Here is a 14,443-nt window from a genome sequence, read left to right as displayed (position 1 = left end):
CCTCACTCCATAGTTCAGATCCTATCATATAAAGAAAAGGACTTCTGTTACAAAAAAACCAAGGACAGTTCTTAGGTGTTTGGAAAGGGCACGGAGAAGCTAAGCAAGAGAAGACAAATGCTCTCTCTATTTTCTCCCTACTACCTCTGCTTGTTTTCTCTCCGTATGCTCTCCCCACTCTCTTAGAGCACAGAGTGGCAGTTATGCTGCAGCAGGCTGAGTGATGCTTGAGCCGCAGAGTGACTGTGTGCGTATTTATCTAGTGGACGCTATGTCTACAGTGTGTCCTACAAAATCACGAGAAAAGGAATCAGCCCTACTCATAAGGAATTTAATGTGAGTGAGAGAGAAGAAAATCATGTAGAAAAGATGTGAGGGAAGAAAAAAAAACATATCATGAGAAAGACTCGAGGTCTGTATCTGAAGGCTACCTGAATACTAAACATAGTGTATGACCAGATTGCTGGGGGTCCAGGAAAGTGTTCATGGAAGATGTAGCTTTTACTAAATAGTTTGAAGATGTGAAGGAGAAGATCATGTGACTAGGGAGTCAGTGTGTTGTAGCCTGAGAACCGTTACTTGCTGGAAAATAGGGTCTGGATGGAATGGGAGGAATTTATCCCCAGTGATAATGAATCCCCCCCCCCATTCCTGAGCATACAGCTCGTCCTGTGTGACTTCATTATCACTTTATCTATTTTTTTGGCTGGGAGAATGTTAGTTATACCTTTTCCTATCCCCTACATTAAATATCTCTTTAAGTCCTGAAGTATAGACAATAGCTCCTCTCTCCTCCTCCGCAGTGATTGTGTCAGACATAACTTGTTGAGTTAGAGTTTATGGTAAGCTAGTTGGGGGCAGTGGGGAACAGAAGACTCACGCTGCTTTCGTTAATAAGTTTGAGTTTAATGTTGGATAGCACAGAAATTTCAACATGTCAGTGATGTGATCAAAATGATATTTCAGGAAGAAGAAGCTTCCCCTGGGTCCATATCTGAAGAGGAAGACAATCAGAGAATCTTTCAATGTTTGTCAGTGCTCACTGGACATTCAGGGAAGAGATGGCCCCCTATAGGTGGTACACACTACAGAACCTTAATTCCCCTAGGCACTGAACTTTCAAATAAATGTTCCTAGTCTAATCGAATGTTAGGGGCTGGCCAAATCACTTTGAGGGTTTCATGCATGTGAAGAAATTCCGCATAAAGCTTTCTTTGTTCGGCATTGCTGATTACAAATAAGACTGATAGCACGCTGCGGAGTGAAGCTTTGGCAGGCTTTACATAGCGTGTCTACACACAGGATTGGAGAAAATGGAAGTGGAGCAATAGGTTTAAGCTTTAGAAAAGGTTTTTTGGAAGGGTTTATTCTCCTAGGGACAGTCTGATGAGACTTCTAAGAACTAATCTCTCTTACAAATCTACCCCCTTGAGATCAGGAATCACGTAGCACAGTCACTGGCCCCGATGCAGGACAGGTAGTTCTGAGTGGATTCTTTTTCTCACTTTTCTTCACAGAAGTTCTGCTCAGGTGAATGATTTGTTTCTAGGACTTAGCAGAAGATTGGACTTAGAGATTGGTGACTTCAGTGAACTTTTCAATGATTTTTCTTCTCATTTGTTTTGCAGCCTAGGTTTGAATGTATTGTCTAGATTTATTTTTAAAACTTCATGTTTTTCTTAAGCAGGAAAGTGATATGCAGCGAGTGTGCACATCGCTTCTGATATTCACTGTGCACGCGTGCTGGTAGAACACATGCCGCAAAGGGAGAGATCTCCATGGCAAAGGAGAGCCAACCCTGTGTGTTGATTTCCATCTGTATTCTGAAAAACTTGCATATTAAATAACAAGTTAAAAGGCTACCATTTGCAGCATTCTCTCTGATTGAGACTCCTCCTTCTCTCTCCTTCTTCCTCTTTTTCTTTTGTTAGGGACTGCACCAAGGGCCTCATGCCTGCTAGGCAAAAATCATACCACTGAGCTTCATCTCAGTCCTGATAAGACTCCTTCTCTATAAACCTTTAACTTCATCCTGAGCTAGAAATGTCTTAAAGTATTAGAAACTGAAGTGATGTAGATATTCGATAAAACAGAACAAATTCCATACATTCATATAAAATGCATATCACTCTATATATTTAGGACTCATTAGATATGAGAAAAGTATTGCCAAGTAGATATAAAGCAAGGGATATTGTACTTTTGAAGCTGAGAAAGTGGCTCTTCCACATATTTTAAGTAATGGGAGAAAGCGTAGCAGGGTCCTTTAGAGAATCCACGGCTCTAACTCTGTACGGCTCTAGCAACCTCCAGCATCTGATGTCTCTGGACAAACACGTTAGAAAGCACTGCAGCAAACCACACACATGCTCTTCTTTTTCTTTCTTTCTTTTTTTCTTTTTTGGCTTTACAGTTTTACTTAGAATATTGGCTTTTTGGGTGAGTTCCAATGGTTCAGATCATAATGCTAGCTTATTCTTCTGGAGGCAGTGGGAAATAACAATATCATAAAATCTTTGACAGTCTATTTTGTTATAAAACATAACACTCATTCTTAAAAGGACAACACTCTACTAAAAGTTATGCCAACTAAAGATAGTATTACACATATACACACACACACGCACACCACACATGCACAGAGTAGCACTTCAAACAATAGTTTTAATGATACCAAATCCCTCAATAAATTTTATTTACAGTGGCATAAGTATGTTAATTCAAAACTTTGCGAAACAATCAGTGAAAAGTGAATGAGCAGAAACAGGAAGAAAAAAAAATAAATCCTAGCCACAAATATTTGCTCATTCTGGTACTTATTTCTTTAGCGCAGGAGATGAAATTTCAGTTTGTTTATAAGAACTTCCTAGTCTTCCCTCAGATGGCACCGTGGCTATCTGAATGTTTTTTGTATGAATGAACACTCCGTGTCCCCAAGAATAAAAGGATGGGGATTCATGTAGTTTCTGTTCTTTGTGGAGCTGGCGAATTTTAGCCATGCTGGAAATGGACACCTCAGAGAAGCATGGCTACATTCTCTGAGCATACTCCCCGCTGCAGATCCCTGTGGCAGTCAGGACTCGGCTTTAGCTAGTGGAGACACTGGGCTGGCCAATGCTTCCTGGTTTCATTAGCATAGCCCAGCCCACTTCCAACACACGCCCCGCACTACCTCATTAACCATTGGGAATGCAGCCAAAAACATAAGACGACAGTGAATATAAGGGGAATTACTGGCAAGGGAGCTGTAGCCATCTCACCACTGAACCCATTCCTTTCCCAAGACCAGAAAAGTGTTCCATTAGCAGGAACCATCTCTTACTCAGATAAGAATTCAAGGTTTGGGTCTCTAATTTTTATCTAGAACAGTTAGCTGAACTCTGCACAGTAAGACCCCCAGCTCAGTTGCATCAATTGATGTTCCTGCCACCTCTCTTCCCCTCTCCTCTCTCTCCTCTCTTCCTCTCCCACTTACTGTTTTCTGAACAGCTTTGGCATTGTAAACCACAGACGAACTGGAGCCTGGCATTGAAAGGAGGTGTTCATCAGCCGTTTGTTTTTCTCTCTCTCTCCCTTGTTTGAAGAAGTTGACTACTACAGGAGGGGATCTGGAAAATGACCGGAGCAAAGAGGAAAAAGAAAAGCGCGCTGTGGGGCAAGGTGCACGCCCCCCACCGCGAGGACGTTAAACAGTGGTGGAGAAGGCGCCTACCTATTTTGGAATGGGCACCACAGTACAGTCTGAAGGAAAACCTGCTGCCAGACACTGTGTCTGGGCTCATGCTGGCAGTTCAACAGGTGACACAGGGTGAGTGTGGCGTTCGAGTTTACTCTTCTATGTTGAATTCTTGCTGCTTTGCTTCTTGGATGGGGATCATGATCTAGGCATGACAGTCCAGTTAATGAAACAGACTTTTAATAAGATGGATATAAGCATTAGGAAAATAAGCAGAGTTGATGTTTCTGTGTAAGATTTTCCTAATTGCTTTTAAAATTACTTGGCTTTTTTTTGGGGGGGGGGGCTTGGAATTAAGCAATTAAGCACCAACCCTTAAATGGAATTACATATTTTGCAATGTTAAAGTTCATACTGATTCAAAGTAAAAGATCGGTAATTGTGGAAAAAGGAGCTCTTATAACTTCACTGTGCTGGCACAATTTCCTACCTCCATCGAATATGCTACGGAATAGTTCCTGTTTTGAATACAATCACCTTTGAGCCTAATTAGCCCCGCACACTTACCTGCTGTAGCCTTGGGACTCGCTCTAAATAGGGAATGGAGCTCTCAGTACATAAAGGAGGCTTATTGCCAAGATCACTGTTTGCGAAGAGAATCCTGCGTCCTCGGAGCATGTGTGGGCTGCATGTGCCTGTTTACCCCTGCAGCGCATTTCCTGCAGCATGCGTGCCTCAGTAAGAAGTGAACACGGTGAGAAATCGGACTTCTAACTTTCCCAAAGTAGCAGATTCAAAAAGAGGCATTCTTTGTGCTTGTGTGTGTGTGTGTGTGTGTGTGTGTGTGTGTGTGTGTGTGTATGTGTGTGTGTGATTTCCCTAAAGGTATGTTCTCACAGGTTTTGGCTAACTCAGGTAATAATTTTCTACCTGTAGCCAGGAGAGGATTTCTCAGCTTCCCGGCTTTCAAATGTTGGAACAGTTTTCTTGGCAGAGAGTCCTTGGGATTACATTTCAATTTCACTACCTCCCTGGCTTTAACTATTATTTATTCTGTTCAATTATAAGCATGCTTTTAATGAAATTATTCTGTAACTGGAACAAACTGGTTTGTGTGTTTGTGTCTTCAGTCTGATTAGGAACATCTGCATGGGGGTCTTTAAGAGCCACGATACTATCATACTTTATGGGGTCCAATTTTACTGCTTAACTCTGTGCTGTACTTTTAATGACCATTTTGCTGACAGCGAAGCATAGTAATCTTTAAAAAATGCAAAGTTAATAACAGGTCAGGACATCTCTAGGTTTTCTTGTCTTTGATTTTAAATTCCAGATGAAACACCACATGACAGCTTAGGTGATGAGCTTAGAGGCTCCCCTCCCCGACCGAATAGTTTTACCATATCCTATAGACTGAGTTTGCAGCTAGTTAGTGGAAAATGAAAGGGGGGTAATGAAGATCTTAGCAGTTCTTGTCTTTTTATTCTTGAAAAACACCCAGTGACCAAGAACATTTGGAAAGGTGATACAATTTCCTTGGGCTCATCATTAAGATACAGCTTGTGTGCAAGCCTTTGGTAGTTAGCTTTGTTCAGTTTCGAGTGACACTTTTTAACGAGCCACGTGTTACATTGATCAGGAAGAAGTGTTAGTAAGTCCCCAGCTGGAGAGAATCAGCTTACTCAGCCCTGATACCAGGAGAAGTACGGATCAGGCTGCTAGGTCTCCTGGAAATGGACAGTTCCACTGCTAGGAAGAATGTAAACACTTTTCCTGTTGGAAGAAAAGACAATCTCTTCTTCAAAGGACCTTTTAAAAAATGCATTTCTCAATCTTTTCCAATCTCTTCTACTCTGAGGAGTTCAAAGGTAAAACATCAAAAGCCCCCCCACGTGTTGTTAGGGACTCACTATTTGAAATAGTCCAGAGTTGTCATCAACCTTACCATGGGAGGAAATGGAGGCTTAAAACGATAAATTCCCTGGCCCTCATACCTGAGAAGTGGTGGAGTCTGGACTTGAGTCCAAAGCCAACATGCTCAACCTTTTCACTTTACACACTAGACTGCCAAAGCCATCAGACGTTTTGCAAGATCAATGTTATTTGTAACAGGAGACATCTCTTTGGAAAAGTTGGAGTGTCTTTCTCCTCAAATAAGGCCCATGTTCAAGTTTCAGCCCTGACGTTGTAGAGTCACAGCAGAAGTGACCAGAAAAGCAGCCCGTGATGGAGCCCTGCAGACATATACTGCCCATTTTGCTGGAAGCTGATGCTCCCCACCAGCCCTGTCCCTTTAGGGAGATTAGAAGAAGGAAAGAGTGGAGTTTGCTCTTGTGCCATAATGTAAGCAATAGAATCAGAGCCCTTCCGCCTTCACTGCTATGTAAAGCAGTATTTAAGTCATTTAACACAGCTGAGTTATAAGGGCTTTCTGAATCCGATGCCCTTTCACCTATAAATCCTGCCCTCTTAGAAGTCACGTTTCCTTTCTCTTATTTCTAGAAGTGAAGTCAAAATCAAGGTAAGGAAAAGTATCCTGAGTGATACCACCGTCGTGTTAAACGATCTAATTCAAGACTTCTAACTGTAAGATCGATGTTCTTCACACATCTGGGTCCTCTATTGCAGTGAACTGTTTTTCCCCCTCCTATTTATCTGCTCTTCTCTCCCAATGAACCTCTGGAGATTTTACCTCCTCTTCTTCCTATCAAACATCTTAGAGATGTTTGTCAGACGTTCTTATATTACAGACTCAAACCCAACCCTGGCCCGATGCTTGGCAGGCTGTAGATGGCTTTGCCTGCATACAGGACTCTAACACCATCGCTATGCTATGGAAGCTTTCTTTACAATCTGAGAGCCATGTATTAATCTACACCAACCGAGACTGTCCTACAAGCACAGCGGAAGCCAGAGTGCTCACCCTATCACTGTAGAACTGGCCGAAAGTACTACAAACAGAACACTTGGTCTTCTGAAACAAACACACCAGATAATATTGCTACCCCAACCAGAATTACAGTAAGTAACCATAAAGGAACTTGTAGGCACAAATGTCCACCAATGTCAAGAGATCTCTTGGCATACATACCAGAAAGAGGTTTAGAGTGGGCAGGCACATGAGTTGCCTGAATCCACCCAGAATGTAAGGGCAAAAGGACAATTGATGTCAAGTAACCTGGCTCTAGAGTCGCCTGCTTGCTTTTGCACTCAGAATTCACTTAGAGTGAGTCCTGTTTGGTATCCTGAACTCTCCCCTCTCTCCTGCTACCTTCCCCTCCTTCTGCAAGCCAAGACCTTAATGTCTGCCCTCTAGCTGTTGCTATGGAGATTGTGACCCTTGGGGAAAGACCATAGACTCAATCCCAGTATAGTCCTAAGATTTATTGATTAGTGGGTATCAGGAAAAAGGGGTATGGAGAAGGGCTCCTAAGGTGGGGGGGAAAATCACATGAAGACCTTCAATATCTATACAAGCAAGCAAAAACTGTTCTGTTCTGCCAGGTTAAGTGGTTAAGGCAACTCAAAACCATCTGGGCATCTGCGTAAGCAAGTTACAGAGGCAAAAGAAGCAGTGAGTCATAACAAGTTGGTGGTCACACTGTACACTTTTGGGCGGGGGGCAACTGAGTCAGGGTTACTGGGAACTCATCTTGCAGGGACTGGAGTCAGAGACAAAGGGCTGGTGGGTGTCCACATGGATGCCTGGCATATAATGGTGCCTCTTTAGCCATAACATTATTTTTCCAGCCAAGTAGACTTACTCCATGTCCTTGCTGCTTCTTAATGGGCTGAATTACTTAAATCATCGTCTCGTGGCTCTTCACTGTCTGCTCTGCCTCCTGTAGCTCTTTTGTTCCACCGCTGCCAGTATGCTAATAAAAAAATAAAAAAAACGGTCTGACCATATTGCTTCCCTGTGCATAACTGTTTCATATCTGCCTATTTCTGCTAGAATGAGAAATTGAATTACTCAGCATGCCTTATTAAATGGTTAACAAACTGAACCTCACTGTATAAAGCTGCGCTAGCGATCTCTCTCTCTCCAAACCCTCTCCATCTCCTGGGAGGAGGAATGTTTTCCTCCTCCTCCCTTTGTCCTTTTTACATATCTCTGCGATAGGCTTTATTTAATACATGGTATTGTAAACTTCTGATAGAGTTCTTTCCACGTCTGTGAGCTCTGAAAACAAAGACAGTGTTTCCTTCTTTGTGTTCTTACCAACCTGGATATTACCTAGCACAGGGAAGTCGGGTTTAAGTAAATATTGAAAGGTTTAAGGCATTCCCTGAGCCGCTGGTTCTTCTCTTGTGGCTTGCTGACACTGTAGGAAGACTGTGGAACTCAATTTAAATCTGATGCTGTGAAAATAAATGTAAGAAATATGCTGATAGGGAAAGGCATTAATGTGTGAGTAACCGGGATCGTCTACCTTCTTGTGTCTTTCTGGACAAAACTGATAAAGACGCTTTCTTTGTCCCAAACAGTTGATTATTTCATTTTTCTCTTTCAAAGCAGTTTTTGTTAATTCTTTGATAACTTCATATGGCATGTTTGGATCGTATCCTTCCCCTCCTCCAAACTTTCCCAGATAGCTGCTCCCCACCTCCATCCCTGTCTCTGTGCCTTCTTTTTTTCCCTCCTTTTCTTCCTCTTCCCTCATCAACCCACCGAGCCCAGTTTGCATTGGCTGACACTTCTGGGTGTGAGGCCTGTCCTGGAGTGTCAAATAATGTTAATTTTTATCATTATTTTTGTCCAACCAATACTAACAAGATGGATACTTCATATAAACAACACAATACTGTCTCTTAAAGAGAGAGGATGTGATAACACAGGGCCCACATCCCCAAGAGGGGAGCTGTTCCTCCTTGTACTCCGACAGGGTAGTTTTTGAGTCTGCTGTTCACCCACCCACCCACCGACACCCACCCAGGCATCCCCATCACCTGCTCACCCTACAGGTAGCTGGTTTTGTCTCCGTTGCAAGAAACTATCTCCCACATCTATGGCAAAAAGCTTTGAACCTGCCCTTAAATAAAATGTTTATAGGGAGATTACATAGCCTTAGGTTCTTAAACCACATTCATGGAACCGGTAGGCTTGGGAATTGTGCCAATACAATCCTATATTGATCATGTCTTCTTTACCCTATATATGCATTTTTGTATTTGTCTATTTCTTTGTTTGTTTGTTTAGTTGATATCCCCCATACTTTCACCACCCACCTCTACGCCAGCCCCTTTCCCACACCCCTCTGTTTCCATCCCCCAGTCCATCTCTCCTCCTATTCTCCCATGCATAACAACAAAACATGGCATATCAAGTTGTAGTAAGACCAAACACCACCCCATGGATTAAGGCTGGTCAAGGTGACCCAATATGAGAAGTAGGGTCCCAAAAGAGTCAGAGACAGCCCCTTCTCCCACTGTTAGGAATTCTGTAAGAGGGCCAAGTTATACACGTGTAAGATACATGCAGAGTGCCTATATGCAGGCTCCCTGGTTGTAGGTTCAGTCTCTGTGAGCCCCTATGAGCCCAGCTTAGTTGGTTCTGTGAGTTTTCTTGTGGTGTCCTTGACCCCTTTGACTCCTACACTCCTTTCTCCTTCTCCTCTGCAGGATTCCCTGAGCTCCACCTAATGTGTGGCTATGGGACTGCATCTGTTCCCATCTGTCCCATCTGTTGCTAAACGAAGCTTCTCTGATACCCTTTTCATTTTTATTGTTTATCTTTAAAGAGACAGGGAGAGATTCAACAGGTTTTTACCAGATTGCTTAAGGTTGAATTGCCTCTCACTGCTGTAAAAATAAACACTGATGTGTTCATTTCAAAGAAGGAAAAATAAACTTTGTCAGTATTTCACAATAAGATACTTTCTAGAAACTATCTGTAGGAATAAAATAGTTTTAAAATTCAGGAGCTTTTATTACTTATTACTGTTCCCAGGCAAGAGCTCTTCCTTATAGGCGGTGTTCATTAATTGATGCCCAGACAACCTTGTTACTAATGCCTTCTATAGATGAGCGTACACCTGTAGTGAATGCGAGCCCCCGGAACTGATGTCCACATGCCTGGCAAGTCAACAGGTGTACCACTGATCTGCAGACTGTTTTGCTCACACTCTAGCCTTCATGGCTGCTACGGCGTGACTGTTTGCAGCACGGAGAGCCAAGCTCAGAGTGAAGCAGGAAACATAGATTGCTTATCCTGTGAGAACCAAAGCCGCTGAAAAGGTTCCCAGGAGTGCTTAGCCTTGTACCTGAGGGGACCTAGATGTGTTGTTCCTGACCCATGAAAACCCGAAGCTGCCGTGGGGTTGCCTGATGATTGAACCACAACATTTTGGGTGGCAGAACAAAGATGGGTATTCCTGATAATTATGCAGAATCAATGCAGTCCTGGCACCAAGACATATGTACAGAAGCTGAGCTTCATTGCAATCCCAAGAAGACTTGAGCTGCGTGGGGAATGATGAGTGGAAATTCCTGAAGCCTACAGCCCTGCAAAGACTGCAGGCTTTTCTGGGGGTTCTCCCCAACATACCTCAGCCTCAGGGACACAGAATTCTATCATTACCTATGCCTCTCTAATGCAGCTCCGTAAATTGTGCTATTTTCCTGCTGGGAGAGGACCAGTGGTAGCCAGGCACTCCTCAGGAAGTCTCAGGCACAGTGTCTGTGTCCTCTGCAAAGATCTGCAGGGGATCTAGTGACATTTTGCTGGCTTCTCCTTCTCCATCTCCTCCCTCATCCCATGACTTCTTTCTCAAATAATCGCTCCAGATTTCATGTAACACTTTTTTTTTTTTTTTTTGGTTTTTCGAGACAGGGTTTCTCTGTGGTTTTGGAGCCTGTCCTGGAACTAGCTCTTGTAGAATAGGCTGGTCTCCAACTCACAGGGATCTGCCTGCCTCTGCCTCCCGAGTGCTGGGATTAAAGGCTTGCGCCACCACCGCCCGGCTTCATGTAACACTTTTGATTTTATTTTTCCTCAACATAAAAGGGTGAGAATTCAGATATTAAAGAACCATTAAAATGTTTGAAACTATATACACGAAAGAGTCAGGACCTTTCTTGGTAGGGACTGAAATTGTGACAAGATTTGCAATAATTGTAGTAGGTTGAAGACTTAGTAGATGGCTTTTGCAGTCTTTGCTATATAGTTCCTGGCTTCCATGTTTGACACTCAAGCTTCTTCCTTGACAAGTTTTAATATCCGACCCTCCTCTTTGTTTTGGGGAAGAAGACCTCATCCATTTTTAGTACACCTAGGTTAAGCGAGATGTTACTTCTGGCTTTGGTAATAATGTCCATTTTTATCAGAGGTCTGAATGTGCCTAGAGTAGAACTCTCTATTTTGTGGACCAATTGGAACCACGCAGAGACTGGTGAGACTCAAAAAATGGTATGTGGGTATCATCTCAAGAAATTACATCATGGTTTTCAAGAGGCAGTATCACGCCTGGACACAGTGCCTGGGCTTGCTCTTTGCTCTTGCTCGTTTCTCCCCCCTGCTCCATCTCTCTGTGTCTGTCTTTGTCTCCCTCCCCCTCTTTCCTTCTCTTTCTCTCTTTCCTTCCTGTTGTTGACCCTGGCACTAATCTGCAGTTGTGGGGCACTAGATCTACTCACAGTTATATTACATTTGGCTTCTATTAACTATGGCTCAAGACTTGGTCGTTGGCACATTTCCACACTTCTGGCCAATGTCTAATTCAGGAAAGAGAGCCGCCCTCTACACACAGGGCAGGGGTTTACAAACTAGTCATTTATCATTTTTACATGGAGAGGACAATAAAAATAACTGCGTGGTTCAGTAAGTTAGCCTGGGAACTACCACACGTGTGGACCTCAGGAAAGGACGACGCCCTTCGTTCTGGGGCTGATGACAATAGGGACAATGCACCTGGATGTCTTCCAAGGCCCCTCAGACTTGAAGATGAAGTCGCACAACAAAGGTCGGGACAGAGAGAAACAGTCTTGGTGACACACTGTCTTTTTATTTGCGTGCAGGCACTTTTTGTGTGTGTGTGCTTATCCTGGTTTGGTTTCTTCTGATGGCTAATGACACATTTTGGTGCTATCTCAAGCTAAGTGTGTTAGAAAAATTGTTACTAATCTTGTGAAACCCAGCAGGGCAAATAATATTGAACTTTATAGTCTCATAAGGTCCAGATTTTGAGGCTCATAACTATAACTTTGTTGCTCTCAATTCTAGCATAGCTAAGATAGAGTACAACATGGGCTTACCAGGGTTCACTCTTTGTTGCCATCTCTCTCTCTTTGTGTGTGTGTGTGTGTGTGTGTGTGTGTGTGTGTGTAAAACACAACTTGACTCTGGAAAGGCTTTAAGGACCGCCCTTTGCTTTGATCCCTCAGGCTGCAACCTGTGCATGTTGTTTGTTGGATAAAGCCCAGTGTTCGTGTGGCTGATGCAGAGATGACATCATCCTGCACCACTGCTCTTTCCGCAAGGGGTCTCTTACAGACTGCCACAGTATCTTAGGATACACAAGGAAGGGGATATATTATGATTTAACCCCGGTCTGAGCAGCAGTGAATGAGTTTACCCCTTAGCAGTTATGACACAGCATAACGGGCTTGAGTGAGACTTAGTGGGCCATCAAAGGCACAAAGAGCGTGTCCCAGAATCAATAGCTAGTACCAAGAAACTAAAAGTCTTTATTTATTTTGTCCCTTCTCTCCTAGCTCTTTCATCTTCTATCAGATTAGGTGCATCTCATACCCTCATTACTCACAGGACAGAGCACAGTCATAGACATTAACTGACTCCCCATTCTGAGCACAGCAATGTAGTGCTTGCCTCTCTTAACTTTTCTCACATCAGAGCTATCTTCCCATCAGACACAACTCTTGCTACCCACCACCAGCCTCCACAGCAAGGCCCCCTCCTCTTCCCTCCCTCCCTCCCTCTGTCCCTCCCTCCCTCTCCCCTCTCTCCCCCTTGAGGAGTGACTCATTGTGTAGCTGAGGGGGACCTTGAATCTCTCCTCTTCCCATCTGCTAAGTGCTGAAACGCAGTCATGCACCAACGCATTCTGTTGTTTATACAATGCTGGCCATGGAACTTAGAGCTCTGTTTATGCTGGGTGTGCCCCCTTCTAATTGATCTATAGCCCCAGACCCCAATTTCATCTTAGCACACATTTTTTCTAAATAAAAGGCACAGTTGTGTACTTGGTTATGTTTTCTTTATTCTCTGGACGTCCTGCTTTCATGACCCATTTTTGTGGCTTCAGCTGTATCTTTTCTGCTAGTGTGTTATGGAATAAGATTTGCAGCTCAATATTTTATTCTCCCCTAAACTAGACTTATCTATCCAGTTGGTTTTTTTATGACCATCATCTCAATGTTTCCCAGCAACATGGCTAAATTGAATATGTTATTTTCTCCCCTCCATCCAGACCTCTACTGTTTGGTACAGTGAAAGTTACCTCCACCTACCTAGTGGTCAGAAACTTGGAGATGACCTGTCCTCACCTCCCCTCTTTCCAGACATAGTTTATTAGCCGCATTCTAAACCACTCTAACTGGTACCCATTGTCTTTGCAGCAACTTCCCTGGCAATAGAAATATGGTTAACTGGGCTCCTCCTTGTGGATTCCCTGGTGCCAGGTTCCACGCTAACCCCAATAATGGCTCCCACAACCAAGACATTTCTTTCCTTGCTCTCCCTCTCTGTCCTCCCATCTCGACCATCCTGTTCCTTCATGTTTTCCTCCTCTCTCCCTTTCTCCCCACTCTTCTGACCTCCCTTCTCTGCACCCCCACACTTCCAATTTTTCCTCAAGAGTTTTTGTCTATTTCCCCTCGCCAAGAGGATCCATGTATGTTTCTCTTAGAGTTCCCCTTGTCACCTTGTTACTCTGAGGTCATGGATTACAGGCTGGTTATCCTTTGCTTTATGTCTAATATCCAGTTATGAGTGGTGGAGAGGGTGCCTGGATAGGCCGTCCCCTGTAATCAGACTGATGACTACCTTAATTGTCATCATAGAAACTTCATCTAATAACTGATAGAAGCAGATGTAGAGATCTGGACCAAGCTTCTGGAGACCAGTTGAAGATAGGGAGGAGCAATAATAAGAGCAAAGGGGTCAAAACCATGATGGGGATACCCACAGAGACAGTTGAGTTAGTGGGAGTTCATTGACTCCAAACTGATAACAACAAAACCTGCATGGGACCAAACTAGGCCCTCTGAATGTGGGGGACAATTGTGTGACTGGGGCAGTCTGTGGTGCTTGAACTGACTTTTTGGAGCCCATTCTTTTTTGAAGAATACTTTGCTCATAGTGGGGAGGGCCTTGGTCTGGCCTCAACGTGATGTGCCAGACTTTGTTGATTCCCCATGGGAAGCCTTACAATTTCTGTGGATGGGGGGTGGGGGGAAAGGTGAGGGGAGAGGAAAGAGGGGAGGGAGTGGGAACTGGGATTTGTATGCAAAATGATGAAAGATCGTTTTAAAAAATAAATTAAAAAAATGAAATATGACTAACCTTCCCCAAATGTTCAAAATGTGACACACAAGATAAAACTTTCCCGAATATTATGGTGATCTTTATAACACTTCAATAACCTGTTACATAGTTTTTATATAGTGGAAGAAATATTTAAATACAGATCTCTCTGACACCCAAGCCTTCAACCTCCCTCTCTTCTTCTTCTTCTTCTTCTTCTTCTTCTTCTTCTTCTTCTTCTTCTTCTTCTTCTTCTTCTTCTTCTTCTTCTTCTTCTTCTTCTT

General features: G+C 43.3%; 1 protein-coding gene across 3 annotated transcripts in view; it reads left to right on the top strand.

Annotated features, from left to right (window-relative positions):
• Nucleotides 1–3,231: 3,231 nt before the first annotated feature.
• Slc26a7 (solute carrier family 26 member 7) overlaps nucleotides 3,232–14,443 on the top strand; it is a 107,341-nt gene continuing 96,129 nt past the window's right edge. For 2 of the 3 annotated variants that reach the window (XM_005362327.2, XM_026786546.1), the window contains exons 1-2: nucleotides 3,232–3,339; nucleotides 3,585–3,808. In XM_005362327.2, the coding sequence (XP_005362384.1) occupies nucleotides 3,616–3,808 (193 nt within the window). In that variant the 5' untranslated portion in view covers nucleotides 3,232–3,339; nucleotides 3,585–3,615. Of the gene's footprint in view, nucleotides 3,340–3,552; nucleotides 3,809–14,443 lie in introns of those variants that run through there. The other variant, XM_026786547.1, reaches the window with a different exon arrangement.

This window comes from Microtus ochrogaster, linkage group LG5 (assembly GCF_000317375.1).
Source record: "Microtus ochrogaster isolate Prairie Vole_2 linkage group LG5, MicOch1.0, whole genome shotgun sequence".
Taxonomy (NCBI): domain Eukaryota; kingdom Metazoa; phylum Chordata; class Mammalia; order Rodentia; family Cricetidae; genus Microtus; species Microtus ochrogaster.
This window is presented reverse-complemented; position numbering and strand designations above follow the sequence as displayed.